The sequence below is a fragment of the Panthera uncia genome (assembly GCF_023721935.1).
Source record: "Panthera uncia isolate 11264 chromosome A1 unlocalized genomic scaffold, Puncia_PCG_1.0 HiC_scaffold_17, whole genome shotgun sequence".
NCBI lineage: Eukaryota > Metazoa > Chordata > Mammalia > Carnivora > Felidae > Panthera > Panthera uncia.
This window is the reverse complement of record NW_026057577.1, coordinates 103,400,159-103,423,794: the sequence shown is the minus strand read 5'-3', so window position 1 is coordinate 103,423,794 and position 23,636 is coordinate 103,400,159. Positions and strand designations below refer to the sequence as shown.

The 23,636-nt window shown below is 39.6% G+C and overlaps 1 protein-coding gene and 1 long non-coding RNA gene across 3 annotated transcripts in view; one reads left to right on the top strand and one right to left on the bottom strand.

The window, feature by feature from the left end:
- Positions 1-23,636, bottom strand: part of EBF1 (EBF transcription factor 1) — a 389,099-nt gene that overhangs the window by 109,876 nt on the left and 255,587 nt on the right. For both annotated transcript variants that reach the window (XM_049647877.1, XM_049647878.1), the window contains exon 8: positions 16,163-16,304. In XM_049647877.1, coding sequence (XP_049503834.1) covers positions 16,163-16,304 — 142 coding nt within the window. The remainder of the gene's footprint in view (positions 1-16,162; positions 16,305-23,636) is intronic.
- On the top strand, positions 1,341-7,841 carry LOC125934488 (uncharacterized). The gene is made up of 3 exons (XR_007461437.1): positions 1,341-1,478; positions 1,596-1,760; positions 6,878-7,841. It is a non-coding gene; the product is annotated as an uncharacterized LOC125934488 (long non-coding RNA).

Here is a 23,636-nt window from a genome sequence, read left to right as displayed (position 1 = left end):
GCAAGGACAGGATGTTCAATGTCATTACTGAAATCTGCTTTGCCCAATATGGTAGTCACTAGCCATATGCTACTATTGAAACTTAATTTTTAATTAGCTAAAATTCAATAAAAATAGAAAATTATTTTCTTGGTCATACTAACCACATTTCAAGTGGTCAATAGCTACATGTGACTAGTGACTATCACATCGGACAGCACAGAGATAGAACATTTCCATCATCACAGAAAGTTCTATTGGACAGCGTTGATCTAAGGATCAAATTTAAATAACTGACCCTGTAAGTGATAAAGAACAATCAGAGTTACATACATATGAGGTGCCATCCATATACCAGGAACTGTGCTAGAAATAATTAATCTCTACCCCCTTCAACAATGACCACAAAATCAAATGCTCACAGGACCAGGCAGAAAGGTAAGTAAATCAAATGTGCTAGGGACAACACAATAGGAAAGGTGGGGTTTGTGGCTAAACTGTAGAATGTATACCCCACCCAAAAGGGACACAACTCAGTTTGACCTAAGTGCTGCCATTTGAAAATGTAGGTCCAACATTACCAGCTCTTCTGAATATAAAAAGAATTTGCAAATCTGGATTTTTAGGTAAACTCTCTTTATTTTCAACTGTAAAACAACAAATACATAGTTTCTTAAAGCACCATGCAAACCAAACCTAAAAATGGCTTAGAGCTAGATTCAGTCCATGATCTGATCCACTAGCATATAAATTCTGTATTTTTGGAGGTCCAAGAATCACCTTTCAGTTATTAATTTCTGCAACTACACAACTAATACTGCCACTGACTCATCAAACAATAAACACAAACCACCACCAATGCCAATTCTGCTTCTGATTGCTAAAGGCCTCTCCCATAACAACATAAAAGTCCCCAGCTAGCCTTCCTCTGCTATGTAGAAGATTTTCTATAAGCAGTTTGAGAGATGAGCTCCCTGCTCCTAAAGGATTTCTATTGTCATCATGCAAGACAGCATAGATAGTGACTTTTTAAAGAAACGGTGTTTTGAATGTGAGCAGCATCTCAAAATCAACCTTGCCCAACCTTTAGTAATGCACAATTCCTGTTCTGTGCTTTTCAGAATAGTAATGCTTATATTTCTCCACACGACCAAGGCTGCTACTGCTAACGTATTTGACTGAATTTTTATTATTGAGAGCCTTATCATTTTGAGCCAGTTTCCTCTCCTCCCTGACACATTCAGTGACGCTGCACTCCAGTGTTTGTTATAGCACAGATGTTTCCGTGGTGATGATCAATGACGTCACAAGCACCGGAATGTGTATCATCAAATGTATCCAGACAGAAGAGTAAAGTAGAGTGGGAACTCCACTTCCATTTGAACTCCATGTTGACTGACTCAACTTCCTCAAAAATTACTCTTTGGGGTCTGGGCTGTTCAATCTGGACTGCAAAAAGCAAACATACTTGCCTGTTTGTAATTCACTTCTACTATCAGGTTATTAATTATGTGCTAAATCTCATCTACATACCAAAACCCAGATTAACCTTCCTCAGATGCCAGCTTTCAAAATGTTACTGCTGTGCTCAAGAGCTTTCTGTTGTTTCTCCTTAGCCTATGGGATCAAGTCCACCCTCCTGAGTCTGGCCAATTCTCCCCTTCCAACCTCATTCTCCATCTCTCCCAAACTGGAAGCAGGACTTGGCAGCGGTTGGGACCAATGGCTTTGGATTCAGGAGGCCTCAGCTCACATTACAGCTTCAACACTTACCAGCTTGGGTAAATTACTTTTCTCAAGCCTCTGTTTCTATCACTTTAGTTGGGGATGACAGTTATAAGAGAACTCACCTCATGAGGTTGTTGTGAGGTTTAAATAAGTTAATCTACATGTACAGAGCTCTGCACAGAGTAAGCAATAAATAAATGTGAGACAGAACGAAAAAGATGAGGAGTTGCAGAAGAAGGAATGTAAAGAAAAAGAAAATGAAGATGATCATGACAGGCCCTCCAAATTCACTGTTTCCAAACATGCTTTGCATCATTCCACCATTTCTTTTTCAGGAAGGTTTTACCCAAACAGTACTGTTTCATAAAGGCTGGTCTTCTGCATGAAGCTGTTTCTTCCTATCCCAGGCTACAAAATACTAACTGTTTAGTGAACTTCTTATGTCTTTTCCATTCATTCATCACTAACTACACTTTTCCTTGAACTTTTATCCTGGTATATATGTTTGTATATGTAAACCTGGGATGGCATATATGTATGCAAATCAACCTAACAGTCAATACATCCCTTGCAAGCAGGGACCTCATTCACTCACAAACTGGATAGATAGTATTCTGCACTTAACCAATGCCTGACAATTAACTAGCATTGTTAAGCTTTCAAAGGGTTTGCCCATCTCAATTATTCTTAATATCAACCCTGAGTAGCAGGCAGGCAGATGTTATTCTAAATTATACTTTACAAATGAGGTAACTGAATTTAAGAGACTCACTTGAACTTGAAACTTTGAGAGTCCACATTGGTAGATAAAGTCAAATATTTAAAACACCCCAACTACCTTTCAATTTTGGTATTTATCTGAAATTTCTGCTCAGTTTGGCTAAAGCATTCACTTCAACCATGTAAATACTACAGCCAAAGTCCCATAAAATCTTAGTTGTGCAATTCCTATTCCCAAGATAGAGTGTAGATATTTATTAACTTTACAGAATATTACTACTCTATTTCCAAGCAAAGTTATTTTCCCCCTAAGACTCAGCCCCACATATGAATTATAGTAAAATCTCTCTCTACCTTCTTCTATTTCCAAGTTCAAAAAATGGCATCCTAATATAATACCACAGGTGCCAATTTAAACACAGGAACACTGGAAATATTCCAGTTTCTAGGCTTAGAAGCTTTTCTATTGTTACAAGTTGGGCTGCTAAACACACAGTCAGAGTTTGGACATAAGATATAACTGTAGCAGCACTTTAAGAACTTACATTTTTAAATGTAGAGCAAGTCCCCTTAAGTTTCATTTTCAATCTGGACATTATCCATCTCAATGGTGTTCATTATAGAATTTTTCACATACAAAGAAAATAATAAAAGTTTACTGGTTAAATACGTTATCCTAAAACAGTACCTTAATAACATTTTCCCCAACTTTTTTTTTCTTTCTTTTGAGCAACAATTGATTGAATTCCACAGGCTTTAGCTAACCAAATCAAGAAGAGTTTCTAGGATTCTGCCAAAGTTGAAAGGTAGAAGAATCTGATGTCTGACTTTATTTTTTGTTGCACATACAGTTACTAGAAGGCACAGCTGGTTTGATGATTCAGCCGGAAGATTTTAGCAAAGAATGACCAAAACTCTATTTTCCTTCTCCACTAAGAAATGATAAAATACTGGGGCGCCTGGGTGGCTCAGTCATTTGAGCGTCTGACTTTGGCTCAGGTCATGATCTCACGGTTTGTGAGTCCAAGCCCGTGTCAGGCTCTGTGCTGACAGCTCAGAGCCTGGAGCCTGCTTCAGATTCTGTGTCTCTCTCTCTCTCTGCCCCTACCCCATTCACACTCTGTCTCTGTCTCTTAAAAAATGAATAAACATAAAAAAAAAAAAAGAAATGATAAAATACCTGGGAACTGCTGGGACACAGTCCCCTCATCCACAGTCCTAGACATAATATACCTAAAAACATCTGCCTCGGGCTCTGCACAAAGTAGGGGTTCAGTATCTGTTGGCTTCCCACCTGTGCTCAAAAAGAAGACAAAGAATAATAAAGAATTAAACTTCTCAATGTGTACCAACCACATTAATTTTAACCATTCTTCCAAATAACAGCCAAAATCTATTGCTATTTTTTATTGGTTACATATGCCTGTCTCTTGAAATTTTTCTTACTTTGCCCCGAAGACAATGAGAGAAACTTGAGAAGAAGCCCCAAATCTGACATTGTCTGTGCCTCTATTCCCTGCATTCTCCTGCTGCATGTCTCCCCAGAACTACGGGTGAAAAATGTGGGTTTGAACAACTGGTGTCCTACTGATTGCAACTGTCAATTACATAAGCCGGCAACATAGCAGCATATGTTCACATATAAAATATTGATTAATTTCACAGATTGGGATAAAAATATATTAGTACTTAGGTTTCGCTTTCATGCTTAGTGGTCAGATAAGTATTCATCCAATTCAGATCTATTTCTGCACCCTGTGGGCTCCAGAGTGTTACTTTTGTGTTTCACTTTTCTTTTCCTTCTCTGGTTACCGTCTGGTTTCCCATGTCGGTGCCTCTACTATGACTGACCAGCATACGTTTAAGCAGGACTTTAATTACTAGGTCATCTCCCAGCCAACTTGCCCAAGGCAGACTGGCAGAAAAGTCCTATGATCCACGTCTCAGACTCTTTCTTGCTCCTCTCCAGGTAAATCTCTTTTTTCTGAAGATGCTAAAATCATGCTGATGGCATCATATTCATCTGATAAGGATGATGTTCACCTAATTTCTATAAAGTTTCATTTCTGTCCACTGAGTATTTCAAGTTGCAGGGCTGGCACAAGGAGATTAAGATGGGGTGCCTGATAGCGTGACGTGATACCAGGATTTTTTATCTTAACCCAGAAAAGCACCTTCCCATATATCACTGCACATGCCAACTAACATACCCTGGGGATTTAGCACAGATCTGGCTTTTCAATTTGCCTTTGAGTAACGTTGTGAATTTGCTTCAATTGAAGCAGGAATTATATTACATGATCAAATAGCAGGAGAATTTCTCTCCACCTCTGAAGTCCAATGTGAGGAGATTAGCATTGACTAAACAGTGGGAAAGAGCAGTGGTGATGACCGCCTTATGTCAGCTACTTGGAGGTCCAAATGCTACAGATGCAAAAACCTAACTCTTTTTCTGTTTGGCCACAACCAAATGTTTGAAGGATGGCCTCAGTTTCCCTTGTTTGCTAAATGGGAAGAATAATAGCAGTGCCCTCCTATGGTGATTAAGAGTATTAAAAAAGAGATGATACAAAGGGCTGAGCACTGAACCTGACAGGTAATAAATGCTCAAAGGCTGGTATCATAACAGCAAAATCATCATCACTCAAAAAAGTGGTCTAAAATCTAGCATTTACTTGGGCAAAGAGTTCTAGTAGCCTGTTAACTCGTTAGGAAAATGCATTGGAGCCATATCTCCAAGTCAAAGAGAAACCAACCTATAAGAAATTTTCAAATTTATTTTTTCAAAAATGGATCTCTGAGCTAACTCACCTTCCCTATTAGCCCTCTCCCAAGCTTCTAATATTGTGCCCCCACATGGTATTTTGGACATGCTTCCCCTCTGCCAAAAATGCTCTCTCTTCTTTGCTTGACAAAATGCTACTCATTCGTGTTTTAAATTTTAAGTGTCCTTCTATTCGTCACACTTGGCTGAATCCCCTTGTTTAAACCTCTCTTAGCAGTTTGTATTTCTCTTTTATAGTGCGTACTATCATTGTAATTTAAGTAATTCTAAATTAATTATTTTTTGTAATTATTTGCTTAACATAGACACACACACACACACACACACACACACACACTCACACACAACTATATACCTCAAAAGGCTGCCCCTGTCTTGTTCACCTCTGCATCCCTAATGTCTAATACAATAGGCAGTCAGTCAGTAAACATATGTTAAATAGATGAATGACTGAATGCCTGAATGAAGGAGAGAATGAACAAAAGAAGAATCATCAGGGTCGTTAAGATATTAAGGAACAAAACAGAATAGTTTAAAAGTTGAAAACTCTTTCAGTCATTATTAACAATCGCCACTACATCAACATAGAACTTCCTAAATGGGTAAGCAGCAGCTCCTTGGAATCTGTTTTCCTAATTTTCCTAAGCTGATCTGCCCCCCCCCACTCCCCGGTCCTGCAGCAGGCACTCTATGCTCTTGGGGGCTAAAATTAGCACCAGTAAGCTCCCCCTACAGTGGGCTCTAATCATGCAAAGGCCCAGGTGGATCTTGCTGACAGATGTTAAGGTTAGAAGGAAGGGTAGCAGCCAGATGAGAAAACAGAGCCACCCCCTTCCGGAGGTACCAGCACTTCCTGTCTTTAGGCCTGGCTGGTTCCTGCCTACCCAGCCCCTCCCCCATGCATCAGTTTCAACACAGTTGCTGCTCTTTCTGTCATTTGAACTCAAATTCTATCTCGGAAATTGATGGGCGATTCTGCCCCTGACAACACAATGTCAGCTTTGCTCAGTGTCCAGCTGGTTCCGTATATATTATCATAATGTGCTGCCTGGGTGGACCCTGGCTGATTCTCTCCCTTGACTCAAATCCTCCTTTCCACACTAATTTCTGCCCTCTGACATGTAGACATCACTTGTTTAAAAATAAAAACAGAGTTAACAGCTTGGGAAACATTTTGATTTTCAAAATCCTACAAGGACATTGAATCTATTCTAATGGTAAATTGAACTAAAAAGTTTTCTTTAAAAAAAATTTTTTTTTGATTCTTAAAAAAATTATGTTTCCCAGGGTCCTACTCTGTTTCCTGATGACTTGAAAGAATTATTACTTCCCCAACGCTTAAGCCCTCTAAAACAGTTTCCCAAACTTCAGTCCTGATTTTGCTCCATACTAATACCACTTACACTATGACCTACTTAATATTAATTAATTGATCTAGCTGCTATTTTTGTCTACATTGACTTTCTTTTTCTTTAATTCAGTCTTGCCCTGAGCAGTAATAGCTGAGATCACAACTTTGGAGTGCTGTATTTCTGTTTGTTTGTTTGCTTGCTTGCTTATGCATCAAGATAGACCTGCAACTATTTAGAAAAAAAAATTTTTTAATGTTTTCTCCCCATCACCTAAAATCATCTCACATACTGCATGGGAAACCTAATCTAAAAGCTCACTGCTAACTATCAAGTGGATTCAACACTACCGTCTCAGCTGAAGAAATTCAGAGAGAAGAACGTCATCAGGTGAGAGCTACCTAGCGGTTGTGTATGCTACACTCTGGGCTTTTCCAGGCCTCCTGAAACCCACTGCTGATCTCTTAGAGAAATGCTCAAGGTGAAGAGAAGTTGGCCTTGGATCTATCCTGTAAAATGACCATCACCTTGGTATTGGTGGCCACTCACCAGGGAAGTGTATGTGTAACACCTTAGGAGATAGGAGACCTCTCACAGAAATAGCTGGATTCAAATAATAAATCATCGGGACTTGAAGGAAGCTACCAAACTCCCCCTTTAATTGATGTGGAAACTGAGATCCAAAGAAATCAAAATACATATTTGAGATCACGTAGCAAGGCTGAAAGGTAGAGGCAGGCTCTATTTTTGTTTCTGAATGCGCAACTGAAAATGTTCAAACAAAAATGTTTCAAACCCACTCCTGGCCACTGACCCTAAATATCTCATCTTAATAAGATTGATGACAGATAACAAACACTTTCATTTGCATGTTCATATCCCTTGAATCCTCTGATACTCTCAAGTCAGAGAAGGTCCTATGACAAGTAAGTAGAAAGAGGCCCTTAGTTTTGGAATAATCAGTCATGCAAATAAGCACAACTGGAATTATGATGATTTTGTATCCAAACATAAGATAAAACAATTAGGTTTACAAAAGTTCTGTCATTTCGGTCCAACATATAAGCAGCAAGCACCACTCCCTGCCTCCCACCATGCTCTTCCCTATACTCCGGGCTTATTAAAATAAGTTAGATGTGGCTCACTCATTTATTAGGTCATTCAAAATACCAAATACTGGACGTCTCCCAAAGTTGATAGGTTTGTCAAGAAATTCATATAAGAAAACAGCCTCCCCAAATCTATATCATGTTCGCATGTGATTTGTTGCATGAGGTTTAGCAGCCCTTCAGTCCCCTAACAAGGAGGCTGTTAGTATCCCAACAGCCTTTTAATTCACAGTCTCACAGTATTCCTCTGGTCTCCTTTTTCTCTGCCTTGTATACATGCCAGGGAGCCCATATGGTCAACAAATGATTTCTACAGAGATGAGTTAGAACATCCTTACAAATAAATAAAATATTACCAGTCTCCTTACCTTGCCAACCCCATAGAAAACATACTAGTCATCAAACAAAATCAGCATTTTTTTTTATTTGACTAGCAGAATGTGGAATAGCCATGGGGAAAAAATAGGTTATTACTGAAGGAAAATAAGCTATAAGGTAAACATACACAGTATGCCATTAAGAAAAAGAAGAAGATATTCTCTGAGTTAACTTTTGAAAGGTCTATTTAAGATACCAGCATAATTGCCTTCCTTGTACTGAGAAAAAGAACAGTGGAATAAGAGATGGAAAGAATTTTAGCATTATATACAGAGCGAGTAGTTGAAAGTACAGACTCCAAAGTCAGGCTTTCTGGGTTTGAACTCTAGATATACTACTTATACGCTGTGCAACTCTGGGCAAATAACTTAGCCTCTCTTTAATCTCAGTTTCCTCATCTTTACGAGGGGTGCCTCTTACTATGTGCCTGGCACTGTAAGGACTCACTGAGGGTTACTGTCATTATTCTTAGTACTATTATTATGCAGAGGCTATGTGGTTAGGCAGACCAGGGGTCAAGTCTCAGGTCCGATTCTAATTAGTTTTGTGGCATTGGGTAAGTTACTGACCCTCTCTAAACCCTAGTTTTCTCATCTATAAAATGAGAATAGTAATTGTTATAGTTCTTCAGATTTGTTGGAGGACTTGATAAGTCAAATAATTACCACAGTACTGGCACAGAGTAAATGTTTCATAAGTGTTAGCTGATAATAGCAAATAACAACAGCAATGATAATAATAATACACATTGCCACTTGGCCTGGTCACCACTAAGCAGGGGAGCAAAGTCTCAGCATTATTTCTCCTTTCCCATTAGTGCCATGGGTAATGTCAGATTCAACTAAGAATAACACAGATCACCTGCTTGGCAGTGACCTGCGGCTCCTGAAGACTCTTTCATCTGCCTGACCCCGAGCCTGCTGGCTATCAAGTCCCCAACGTTAGGATTTCTGGCGTTACCCACTTTATGGATTACTCTGGATATACACTGAAAAACCAGTCTCCACTTAACATCTTCATTCATTATCTTGACTTCTTGCCACGTAATTTTTTATTGCGAGGGAGGACAAAAGGCTACTTCCCCACTGCTCAAAGAAAAAGGCCTGATTTGATGCTTGAAAATCTGGGGACTATGAGCTCTATTCTATGACACATCTGGATATTCTTAGCCCTAATGTTTGTCCATTCATCTTTCTTTTTCAAGTAGGAAAATCAATTGATAAGATGTAATGTGCCACTCTAAGTAACAAAGCATGACATAAATATTTATCTACAGTAACCTGGACCCTTCACCAAAATGCTTTTCCCTCAGTGGGCCTGACTGGAGTTCTTCACCAAAACCAGTCATATGAAGGGCCACTGTCTAAGTGTAAAGCTCTGTCTGCATCTTTCATACCTGGCCCTCATGTTTTGAAAGTGCATTTCTGTCAGGAAGCTAGAGAGATGTATCTTTCATGATCTTTGGAATCCCAGAGAGACCCCTGCAAGCTGATAGCAACCTGAACTGTAAAGGCATCAGGAGTAAACTCCAAGTCCTCCAATGTCTTGTGTAACCCAATGACTATAAAGCTGTGCGCCCCCTGACTTCACACTTGCCTGCCAGCATACTGTGGCTAAAGAGCACCAAATAGATTTTGACAGAAACTATCTATGTGAATGTGAGAAGATTACATCCCCTTGCTAGGTCTCAGTTTCCTTATCTGGAAAATGACAGGATGCACTGGATGACCTTTTATACGTCAGTGGCCCTTCACTTGGCATGAGCTGTCACTCACCCATTGACCACAGTGGGAGAGGAAGAGAGAAATTTGGGATAGTATGCCTTCTCTTCATTGTTTAGTTTATTTTCACTCATTCAATTTTAGTTTGTTGGGGTTAGACAAATAATATACATTTCATAGCCAAGTAACACAGCAGCCCTCCATTCTGAAGGCCTTAAAAAAGTCTCTGTAAGTTCAACAGTAGTCAATAGGTAAATTCTTTCTAAGCTACTTATGCAAAAAGCAAATCGATAAGCCAAAACCATCTGGAAAAAGAACTCTCAAAATGTTTGACTTTCTTCCTATTTTGAACACTTGCACTATTGATAAAATGAGGAGTGATCAGGGGGACGGCTCCCAGGCACAGCCAACTCCCTGGTGAGCTTCCAAGGGCCGGCAGGGAAGAGCAAAGTTATAAGCAACTCAGAGTGATCTTGCCCTGGGCTTTCATGACACACTAGGAGTCCATGTAATTGAAAATGAGTTCATCAAAGCCCTGCTTGGCCCCCCACACCATTTCACAATTGCCAACAACCACGGCCTGAGTGTCTCATGTGGGCCTGCATAATCTGGCCCTCAGCAGCCACCGCGGCCTCATCTCCTGCCATCCTCCCAGTGACAGGGAGCAACAGGAGTCATCCCAGTCTCCTCTAGGTTCCCTGAACTCACCTAAGCAAAATAGCCTGTGTACACGCTGTCCCCTCTTCCTGGAAATTTGTTTCTGTCCCTTTTACCTCGTGAAAACTTACTCAGCTCTTTCTTAGGTTTCGGCAAAAATGTGATATTCTCAAAGAAGCTTCCCTGACACCTCAATTCCCCCCCCCCCACTCCTGTTATGGTCCCCCTTTTTATGCATAACTCTCATGGGCTGGTTGTAAATTGTTTTAAATATCTTTCTTCTCTATTTACATTAGAAATTCTGTGGAGACAGGGCCTGTATCTGCCTTGTGCTACTGTATATCAGCATGGTGTCTGTCACGTACTGGATGCTTAGAATGAATGAATGGAGAAGGAATGATTTGAAGTCGCAGTAAGCTGAGACCTCATTCCTTGGCTGGAGATCCAAAGAAAGTGCTATACCGGAAACATCCAGTGGATTTCTTTGTTCTCCTGAGGTCCTGTTTCTCCAAAGGCACCTCCAGACAAGGAGAGGCATGTGTCAACAGTTTCAGTTCAGAGCACCAAAAATTGTGCATGCTAAAAGGTCTAGAGATGACCCAACCCAGCTCTCATTGAATGCATACCAAACTGAGGCCACAGAAGCAAAGTACCTACCCAGAGTCATACAGCTAGTTCATGACAGAGTCAGGTCCGGAATCCAGCTCTTCTCTCAGACAGCCCGATCCTCCCTCTGTTAGATCTGGCTGATATTTACTAGCCACTTCTTAGGGCCTCATTACACAGAAGGGAGAAGAGGGGGCCTCTCCTTTCTGTTGGAAGCTCCATGCTGTCTCTCAATTTGGAGCAATCTTCCCAAGCCTGAATCATCTTTCTCCACATGTCCATAAAACAACAAATTTAAGTGCAGCTGGGCACAGGGAGTCAATGGGGTTGGATACCCAGGGGCAACCAACAGAAGCAAAAACTGCTTCTGTCTGGAGCAAAAGGATTAAAGAAGGTCAAATGCTAAAGAGCAAGAATAACACCATATTGTCAGGGACAGCTGGAAAGGGAAACTACAATGGAGAGGTCAGAACTAACTGGTGGTGGGGAAAATCTGATTCTACTTCTCTAACGCTGTAATTACAGCAAAGAGATGGGCCCAGTGATTCTATTACCACTCTCTCTTCTATAAAGTGTTTTTAGTTTGACCAAACCCTACTTTTGTTTAGGTTTGTTTTATGCTGGGATGCTGGCACATTTATACTTCATGTCTTTATCTGTAGAATTACTTTAAAGGGAAATTTAATTCATTTGTATCTCATGCCTACAAAAACTAAATTTCAACTGTTTTGCAATTTTAAAAAGCATGGGTATTTAAAATCATCTATATTTGAGCCAAGAAACTAAGTAGGATCTGAGGTTAGAACTCATTAACATTAAAGTGTTCACCTTCTAAAAACTCTTGATTAATAGGTTTACTGATTTTTCAAATACATATGATAACTATACAAATTCATACCGATTTAAAAAAAAAAAAAAAACCTAACTATGCAAAACACCAGTTGGGGCCTTAAAACCAGAAAGGGTGCCTACTGATGATCAGCTGAGCTCTCTGACCTGCTCAGATTTCCCAGTGATCACAGAGAAGGCATGTCCTCCAACCATACAAAAAGGGGAGAGAATAGAGGCAAAGAGAAGCAAGGAAGGGATAAAAACACATGCACGCCAAAAAAAAAAAATGTCCCCTAAAAAAAATGAGCATTTAAACTGCTTGTCAGAAGGCTTTCTGACAAAGCCACTAGAGTGTATTCACAGGCATTTGCATAAATGCTGCCGGTGAGTTCACCATAGCTGCTAGCGCTAATGGTACATAAAGTAATTTAGTCACTTCTCCCGGCATTCTGTGTCAGAATGATGAGCACCGGCACTTTGCCTTGTTGCATATTAGATCATTAGATAATAAAGTGTTAGCGCATGCAAGCTGACAGGGTCCCTGCACTATAGCTTTGTGAGGGCACCGCATTTTGCCATAGGGGGAAAGAATAGAGAAACTGATGCCACAATTGGCCTTAAATTCAAGTAAACACAACCTGAAACTCAAGAGAACAATAATGACAGTATCAACACTCCCTAAGCCTTTAAAGATCCCCAGCATACAGTCCCCAGGAATTTGCCCAAATGAAGGGAAGACAGGGCAGACACATAAGCTAGGGTTGTACATTACCATGGGTGGCAAGAATTCTTCATCTTTGGCCCCAAGTCTATGCTTTTTCAAAAATTGAAGCCCTGAGAGTAGCCACCTTCTGAAGCTACCTCTCTCCACAGCATATATCTTCCATAAAGCTACTGCTTAAAGACGAAAACTCACTAGTCTAAACTCTCCCATAAATATTCAGCCAAAGAAAATCTCAGTATTTATGAATGAAGAAAAAAATGAGGGAGAGCAATTACCATGAGCTACAGCGTGCCAGGATTCACTCTCTTTGGACCATGAAAGATTCTGTGAAATAAATTTGCCTTTGTGAACTCTCCTACTTGAAATCCAGGGGCAGTTATTTGAGCAGGGAGGTTTGGAAGTCCATGGGTCACACAGGGAGGACTGCATGAATGTAAAGCATGGTCTCTATTTCTACTTATATGCAGAAACATGAGCTACAAAAGGGAACTTTCCTCCAACTGTCTGACAAGCAGGATATAAATAGAGATGTGCAGAGTTGCTCAAAATAATTCAGGCTACCTGTAAATGAGATGGTAAAAAGCCCAGAATGAGGAAAAATGAAGGCTCCTACAGGTCATCTAAAAGGTGAAAATAGCCAGCAGTCTCACTGTGCAGAGGCTGTCTGAGGTGGGAATGAAGGAAGGATTGGAGCAGCCAAGGAGTAGGGGTTTGGTTCTGGAAGTTTTAAACAGGACAGTTTCAAACAGGATTTTTCAATGGTAAGATAAAGTATTACCATACCCCCAAATCAACATGCATTAGCATTTAGGTCCACTCCCACACATCCCCAATGAAAGAGCCCAATAGTCATCCTTTGCTGAGTAGATATTTATGTATCACTTTGAAGTGTCTAAATGAGTGGGTGGTTATGTGTGGTTGGTTGATTCATTCTGCAGAGAAGCAGATTTCCATGTTATTGTCATTACAAAGAATTTCAAGGTGCCTACCCTTTTATTATTCTGGAGAGAAATAATGTAAGGCTTTGGTGAGAGCTAGGCCCCCTAGCTGAAGAAGACAGGACATGGCCACATCCCCACTGTTGGTTAACCATTTATGAACAAGTGAAATGTCATCATTTTCATGAACAATATGTTAATAATCACACGGCCACTCGTAGACTGGTAAATTGGAGCCGAAGAATAAAATATTGCCTTTAAAACTTAGAATAATATGATATTCCAATTGAAATATTAATATGTATACCTAGAAGCAAGGATATTTGAGCTGGGATGAAGCCTAGAGACATTTTGATCTAGAGATCTCAAACTGTTAGTCTATGGCTCTATTCCTCCTAAGTGGCATTTCCCCCTTCTTCCCTTCTAGGTTTAAAAATTTTACAATTAGTTACCAACAATTAAAAATCAGGAGTTTTTGTTCTTGCCACACTAGAACATCTGGCCCCACTGGGCCTTCAGTCCCCTTGGCCACAACTCTCTGTGGGACAATAGAGCATACACTTGCCCTTCTTCTGCAGTCTCCACCCAGCCCACTTCCCCTATGTACCTGACCTGCCCCCACTCAAGGCACACAGTTTTTTACCCCTACAGATCATCACCTTCATTTTACCAAGAAGAAAACTAAGGATCCCCAAAAGTAAGGTGACTTGTCCAAGGTCACGTAAAGGTCAGAGGTGAAACTAAAAATTGAATTTACGTCGTCTTTCCTCCACATCACAATACAAAATAATGTTCCTGACCTCCATGTTCTAGAAGTGTCTTTCCTAGCAGGTTGTTTCTGTTGGTTTGTGTTCCCCGCCCCCCCCACCCCCCACCAAGTAGAGGGATGATTTGCAATTTGCATGGTGTCATGTGGTCTGTCACTGACTTCCCAAGGCCAGGAATGGGAGCTGGGTGTAGTCTGCACTTGGAGCACATTTTGAAACTATGAACCCATGACTGGTAGATTTCAAAGTGATAGTCAAGTCTGTCCTTGGACAGGGCAGTAACCATTGTAACTAACCAGCCACAGTCAAAAACAAGACTTCAGTTTTTAAGCCACTGCTCTCCAAATTGTGCCCAGTGAGTATATACCTAGTTTTTTCTCTTCCTTTCCTCTAAATACTTCTAGTAATACAATGCCTTAAGTGACTCCAAGGGTATTAAAAAGGCAATATTACTATAAAGTGAGGATCAGAATAATTTCAAGTACAGGAATGGAACTAGGAATGTAATCATGAGCAGGTATTTCAAATGGCCTTCTGTAAAAAAGTAATATCCATCCATCTCAGCACTAATGAAACCATAAAGAAGCGGCTTTTGAAAGATGATGGTTTACTTTAAAAAGACTGTAAAACTGGTGAAGAATCCCTTCTAAGAGTGTTACATCTGGCTAATTAATAAAAAGTAGTTTGTATATTCCTTAAGTGCAGGAAATAAAACAGGCAAAATAATGATAGTGGTATTTTTATTAAATTAGAATGCTGGCAGGGAAGGGGGTTTTCTACCTTATGAATTATCTCATGGACGGCTCACAGCCCTTGGAAAAATCAGACAATCAGGTGGTAATTTGTGCAGTAGTGTTTTTAAAAGAATCCTGCTGACGTAGCAAACTAGAAAGTGAAGTAGAGAAATGGGTTTAGAGTTTAACTTGAAGAAGATAAGAGACATTCTAGCATGGTGATTGGTATTGAGTAGAGTCTCAATCATTATTTCCTGGATGGATGGTTGGATGGATGGATGGATAAATGATGAATAGATGGATGGGTGGATGGAGGATGGATAGATGGATAAATAAATGGATGAACAGATGGGTGGATGGATGTATCAATGGAAGGATGAGCAGACAGAAGGAAGAATACATTACATATACGTGTAGTACAGAAACATTCAGATGTACATTCAATCTAGCCCGTGGTTCCTTTGAGTGGTATTCACTTTCCTTGATTCAAATTTTTATCTGGTTTCCTCCAGTCCTCTCAAAGCTACCACTGATTAGCCACAAATTCAAGACAAATGTGATTTCACCTAAACAAAGTCCACCTACAGAAAGCAGGCTCTATTATGTGCTGATGAGGGGAAGATTATGCAGGAGGCACAGGAGGGACATTTAGTTTGGGCTTCAAATTCAGAAAATGCCTCTGACCTAGATTTTGGACATTGTCTCCAAATGAGGTTTAATATGAAGTTACAGAGGTACACCAGCAGGATTGTAAAGATGGTGGAGTTCATTAAACAACCAAGTCAGTTATAAACCCAAAATGTATCACAATATTTATGACCTTCCTTTGGCCTTCCTTTATTTTTCAGTCAAGTGGGAGCCGAAAATAAAGCAGTGGTCCAGGTCTCCCTGGAGACCCAGGTCTCTCTCAACCTGAAGGAAAGATGCATCAGCCATTTCCAGGGTAGAGAGACGTGCAACAAGAAAGGCTGGGCCTCCAAGATGTCTTCCTGTCTTTCAATACTTAGTATCAATAACGTTCAATAGAACATTTGAAATTCGAAACAGAGTAGAAAATGTGGTGGAGTTGGAAGAAAGAAACCAAATAGATTCACAGTTAAAGTAGCAATGCCAACCAATGAAAATGATTTGCCTACCATGTTCCAGATAAGAGGGCGTACCTTCCGAGGGGTCAAGCCTCCGAGCCCTCCGCCCATGCTTAGAGTTATTATGGACAAACATGTTATCAGAGACTGCCAGGACATGGCCATCCACATTGACTGTCGTAGACACCACGACCTGGAGACAGAAGAGAGAAATGAATGAACATTTTAATATAAAAGCATGGAGGGTAATAAACTCAAGTTAAATAAATAACAGCTGGGAGCTGAAGAAAATTGCATAGCTATTTCACATAATAACTGGTGCTTATGCTGTACAAGTCTAACAAGAGGAGCTATTGATGAGTGGGTCTTTGGCATGGAACGCTTTTGATGCAGTTTTAAGTAAAATTGCACAGTTTATAGTTATACAGCAGAAGGTACACTGTTAACCATAATTTTAACAAGAGGATCTTTATTAGCATATTTTTTTACACAACGGTGGTTGTGTTTCACCTAAATTACCCTTCAGTTTAGACACTGAAGCAGATATCACAGTTGATCATGCAAATAAAAATCTTTTGAATCTTTAAAATATACCCCCCCCCCCCACTGTGTCAGGGTTAAGAGGATAGAGAAATGAAAAAGAGAGGTTTCAGTGAGACCTGGGATGCAGCTTTCCCTCCTGGGCGTCTTTCTGGTGTTTCTTGTACTTTTTTCTTCCCACATTACTTCAATTAATCAGACCAAACTTCCTTCCCCCTCCCCCACCCTCACCCCCATTACCACCAACAGCACAATCCCTCCCCAAAAGATCCTTGGTAATGAAGGGTCTTAGATCTGTGTTTCGAAGCCAAAAACAAGCAAACAAAACAAAACAAAACAAGAAAAAGAAATGGTGCCTTTGGCCCAAGATGTAATTCAGGTACCCTGGCCATCTCATAACTGACTCTGAACCCAGTTTGCCAGAAGGGACACAGGCAAAGGTGTTTTCTCGGAGAACTTTGACTACAATGAGAAAAAAATGACCTACACTTCTCCTTATATTAAATGGGGAAGAGGATTAAAACTGAAACCCACAGAGAGATGTTTATTCATGCGACCTCTTACAACCAAATATAATAATTGTCTGTAATTGCAGCTTCAGCTCCCACCTCATGCTTTGACATGGGAAACAGCAATCAGCCAGCTCCCGTTTAATCCACCTATTATGTTGACTAATTAACTTTCCTCGACAGTTTATTTCTTCCTCCATTATCAGCCCCTGTCAGCCGCAAGCACCCTGCAGCATAGGGGGGACCTCAGGCTCTTTGATTGATCACCGATAGATTGACATGCAGATTAATTTAATTAGAATCACCTCACTTGAGAAATGAAAGACAAAGGCAAGAGGGCTAATAGATCTGCTCTCATAATGAGGCGAACCTCCAGAGCCGAGGCTGAGGATTTCTGATTTATTTTGCTCAATTCCCCAGTTGCTTGGAAAGACTCTCGCTTTAATTGTTCTTGGTTTTGAGAGGCATTAGCCTCTGAAGAGGTGAAATGCTTTACAAGGATTGGCACACACTGAGGCCCCAGTTTCTGAGGAAGCCTTTTCGCCGACTTCTAGAGTCTGGTGCAACGCCGCTGTTTCCTCCCGTGACTTGAGCAGAGGGCAAGACGCTGGGTCTTGGCCGAAGCCTGACTGTTGTCTGCCCAGCCTAGCGGAGTGCCCCCCACCCCCACCAACGCCAACCATACTTGAAAGTTCCACTGTTGCCGTCTTTGACCTAAACGCAACTGGGGAAAACATGGCGGAGTCCCTTTCTCGCAGCCTCAAAGACGGCAGTGAAATGCAGGCTGCGAACACGCTGCTCCCAATACTACCGTGGAGTTGGTTGGACTTGATCTGATTTGCCTTAACCTGGTTATTAGTTTTCGTTCGTTTTTTCTTCCACGCCCTCCCTTCTGTAGACGCGAGGCCCTGCTCCTTAAATCAAGCCCCTAGTGTCGTTCTGACCCGGATGAGGAAGTCAGGAAACAACACACGTGGTCATTCCACCCTGGGGTCTCCCAGGGATGACTGCAGGGCAGGGCTTCTGGGGGTCCTCCCACGAGGCCCTCTGTCAGGGTCCTCTTCTTGACTCCTGGCCAGACCTGGATCTTCCCCTGATTTTATTTTTTAATTCCATTTTATTAAACTACAAAGTAAACAATTGAGAGTCCATTCCGGGACTCAGGGTTTTGGCCTCAGTAATTGTGAAAACCAAAATTCCAACTAGGGCCAGTCATTCATGGGAGGACTGCGTACACTTGAAGCAGCAGTTTGCAAAGTGGTTTTTCTCTTTCTTCATGATTGACCAACCAGATCTGACACAGCCTGAAGATTATGTGTATGCCTCATCAATTGTAGGGTAGTTTAAAAGAAGGAGGAGGAGAAAGAGAAGAAAGTGGTCCATTCTTTTATTTTCAAAAAGTATTATGTGCCAACGTAGAGTCCATATTATTTAAGGCAAGAGAAACTCACTTTCTTTTTAGTTAGGGAGGTGGGACATTTATAATTATATAACAGAGCTGGGTCTTTCAAAGAATTTTTGATTTACTACGAGACCACAATTGAGTGGTCACTGGAGTCGTTAGCTGAAGAAACTATAAAAGGAATCCCAAACGGTATCTGTTTCCAGTGTCAGGAAATACAGAAAGTTGTTATTCTAGACGTCTGTCTTGAGAGGGAAAAAAAAAAAAAAAAGCAATACAATTCACCATGCACCTGTAAGACAAAATGCTACAGGCTTAGGCTTAAAATATTCAGTATCGTTTAAAGATGTTGTCATCTAGTTCTTACATTGAACAAAAATGACAAAAACGGTTAAGTTAAAAAAAAAAAACACAACAACAACCACACTCTATGTGTTTTTTTTTTCTTTGCAAAAGAAGGATCACCAAGACCACTGTGTGACAGAATCATTTCACTGAAGTTTCAATTCAAATTGGAGAAGGATAAAACAGAATCCTCATGCGTTTAATTTCTAGAAAATAAACACCTAATATGTTCCTCAAAAACTCACGACAGTACATTTTAACTTCCCGCTTCCCAAAATAATTTCTCTCATTCCAATTTGTGAATGATTAAGATATCTTTAAATAAAACATAAGCTGAAATTAATCTACAGGACTTGTAAATTTTTAAAAAATCTGTGAGATGCAGAGGGGGCACTGAAGTGTCCTTTAAAAACAGGCCCATAGTGGGAAGGAAAGGGCCTTCACAGTTTAATACAAGATTAATGAGGTGCTGACACATTCATGCAGGCAAGGGGACAGACAGGCCTGCCAACTCTTCAACCTTCCCAAATTTTGTCAACAAAACACAGCTTGAATTTGGGACAGGTAAACATGGAAAATGATTTTACATTTGGACTCGACACTTCCCTCTCTAACCCCTTCCTCACTCTCCTACCCAGGGAAAGAAATAAAGGGAATATGAGGAACAGGTATATTTAAATTTTTATGGTATGTGTTATAAATAAGTCTTTACTTTTTAGAATTGTACTTTCCAATACAGTAACTACACATGTAGCTATTTAAATTTAAACTAATTAAGTAAAATTTTAAATTCCATTGTTTCTGAGTCTCCATAGCTACATTTCAAGTGGTTAGTAGCCACATGCAGTAGAGTCTACTATTGGACAGGACAGATATAGACCATTTCCATCGTTGCAGAATGTTCTATTGGGCCGTGCTCCTGTAGAATGGTTTTGAAATAAATTGTTCCAATTTATTCATGAGGATGTCTGAGTTATGTCTCCTAAAATAGGTATTAGTCTAAGTGGACATGTTTAAGGTTATGTACAAGTATATTTTTATCACTATATTTTTTAGAATTAATTTTCTATTTAGGGCATAGGTTTCTAATATAGCAATCCATAGATGTACTGATGAACACCCAGTGTGTTCCATGGTACCTTCTATTTGGGTCCAGCCCCCCAGGTGAGGGCTCTCAGCATGAGGGGATTAAAAAACAAAAAACAAACAAACAAAAACAAACAAACAAACAGACAAACAAAAACTAAGAGAAATCTGCAGGTACCCATGGACTTTGGAGATTTTACATTAACATTTTGGCTCATCTCAGTGGCTCAGAATCTCCTCTGTTTTATCCAGGAACTAGATATCTCTAAAGGTTGTTATTTTTACAATTTTACCCTCTCAATTTAGAATTGGAAAAAATTCAATACAAAATTTATGATGCTGGACTCCCTATCTTTCCTAGGTGATGTGACTCTGGCCAGGTTAACTTAACCCTAAGCCACAGTGTTCCTGCCTCTCAAGAGGAAAAAATAATAACAGTCCCTGATTCTGTGAGGCTTCCATTATTTAAAGTGGCCAGCATGACTCCTGGCTCCTACTGAGCACTCAAAAAATGTTAGTGGCAGTAGTAGTGTAGTTGTTGCTTTGTTGGTGATACTCCACAAAAAGTTCAAGATAATGTGTTGGGCTGATCATCTGAAGCCTAAAGAAGACCCAGTATAAACTGTTATTTTAAATAAAAGGATACAGAAACTATCTCTAATATGTTCACTGCTTTATCAGTCTAACAATGAAATCGTACAATTTTAAAGACCTTTGTTCCCACAACATATAATTATATCATTTAGGCCTCGTGTGAATTGCAATATAATTTTACTGTCTAGAACCCATTGGCATCTTAGCTTATTATATTCTAGGCTTGAAACCAAACAAAATCTTATGGCTTTGAAAATAATCTATAAATTAGACATCAATTCAGTCTAGTTTCATATGAATCAGGGGTTCTCTGGGAGTTTTGTTATTGGTATTTCCTGCTATCATTCTTCAGGCTGCCCCTGTTTTCTGCATATCAGGCAGGAGACCTTGTATGTCCCAACTAAATTATCTAAGATTCGTGAACCATAATCTCTGTCTCATGAGCAGATTTTCAAAAAGACAAAAGCAGCTAAAATCCAGTCATGGGTGGAAGATCACATTAACAAAAGTAGCAGTTCATGGAGAAGAAGGATTTATGACAAAAGCAACCAAAAGAGTTGAAATCTGTATTTTAAAACACTTCCAAAAGAAATATGGAATCAAGAGAAAGATTAGATCACAAAAATATTTTCAATGCTTAAATTTAGAATATTTTAGTAGTAAGTACCTCCCTCCAAAAAGTAACTACTTAAACAATTAATTTTGAATGATTATAAAATTACAATTCTTGGTTTTCAAAGCTGATATATGGTAACCCAGTGTAAGGACATTGGTGCTAAAGTTGGTCTGTTACATGGCTTTCTTACCTTTTTGTTTAACTTATTCTATGTTTGCATTAATTCGGGACCCCTAATATAAAGCATTATATGCACAGGCTTCAAGTACATGGAATAGAAAGGCATTAAGCAATATTCCATTGGCTAATACTCAGTAATAAAAAGAAACAAAGTATTGACACACCTGGATGAATTTCAAGAGAATTATGCTGAATGAAAAAAGCCAGTACCGAAAGATTACATACTGAATATTACAGACTTATTTCCCCCCACAGCCCCTCAAAATTTACATGTTGAATATCTAATCCTCAGTACCTCAGGATGTGACTGTATTTGGAGACAGGGTCTTTAAAGAAATGATTAAGTTAAAATAAGTCCCTTAGAGTGGGCCCTAATCTCATCTGACTAGCATCCTAAGAAGATGAAATTTGGTCACACAAAGAGACACCAGGGTGTGCTGGCAAAGAGGAAAGACTGTGTGAGAACACAGCAAGAGGGTGACTATCTACAAGCCAAAGACAAAGGTCTTAGAGGAAACCAAACCCACTGACACCTTGATCTTGGACTTCCAGACTCCAGAACTGTGAGAAAATAAATATCCATTTTTAAGCCATGCAGTCTGTGGTATTCTGTTATGGAGGTCATAGAAAACAAATACACTGCATCATTCCATTTACTTAACATAATTCTGAAATGAAAAGGTTTTAGAAATGGAGAGCAGATTAGCGCTTGCCAAGGGTTAGGGACAGAGGGAAGGTAGATGTAGCTACTACAAAAATATAATAGAAAGGACCCTTGTAGTGATGACAATGCCCAATATCTTTACTGTGGTGGTAGATACACAGACCTTACATGAGAAAATTTTACAAAATGAAAAGCATACCCATATGCAAATGACTACAAGTAAAACTAGAGAAATTTGAGTAAGGTGGTGGATTTGTCAATGTTCATATCCTATATGAATATGGTATAGTACTATGTAATGTTGTACTATAGTTTTGCAAAGTATTACTATTGTGGTACTGGGTAAAGGGTACACATGGGATCACTCTGTATTATTTCATACATCTACATGTGAGTCTATAATTATATCAATAAAAATCCAGCTAAATAAAAGGCATCATCAATCAAGATGTCCTTTTATAGGTGAACGGATATGCAAACTGGTAATCCATAGAAAGGAATATTATACAGCAATAAAAAGAAATGAGCTATCAAGTCATGAAAAGACATGGAATTTTAAATACATAGTGCTAAATGAAAGAAGCCAATCTGGAAAGGCTATATACTATATGATTCCAACTACATGACATTCTGGAAAAGGTAAAACTACGGAGATAGTAAAAAGATTAACGGTTGTCAGGGGTTTGGGGGGAGGGAGGGATAAATAGGTGGAGAATAGGGGATTTTTAGGGCAGTGAAACCATTCTACATAATATCATGCATTTGTCCAAACTCATAAAATACATAACATAAAAATCAACAATAGTATAAACCATAAACTTTATACTATGTTACAATAATGTGTCAATATGGCACATCAATTGTAATAAAGTATTAGACTAATGAAAGATATTAATAATAGCAGAAATGGGGGAAACATCGGTTTGCTCATCAGTTAAGTATCCAACTTCAGCTCAGGTCATGGTCTCATAGTTCACAGGTTCAAGCCCCACACTGGGTTCTCTGCTGTCAGCACAGAGCCTGCTTTAGATCCTCTCTCTCTCTCTCTCTCTCTCTCTCTCTCTCTGACCCTTTCCCACTTGAATGCATGCATATGGGCATGTATGTGTGCTTTCTTTCTCTCAAAAATAAATAAATATTAATAACAATAATAGGGGAAATGGGGGAGAAGAATTGAGGGAGTCTTTGGAAACTTACTATACTTTCCCCTCATTTTTCTCTAAAACTAAAACTACTCTGCAAAATGAAGTCTATATCATCAAACTTCTACTCCCAACCCTACACAGCCCACAATCTCTACTCTACCTGCCTGCTGAAACACCCTTTACAGACTCCTCAAAAGACCCAAGGAATCAGCCAATCTAGTAACTTCCAACTAAGAGTTTTCAAAAATAGTAACAGGAACAACACTGCAGAGAGGGAATCCTAAATTCATCCATAGGAAGATAGCATGTTATCAGTAGATAGCATACATTCAGTAATTTTCCTTTGTCAATACAGGATCAAATCATGTGCATGTGGAAACACTGGTTATCTCATGCCCATGAAAGAACTCTGAATTGATGGAGTCACATGGCTTCAAATAATTT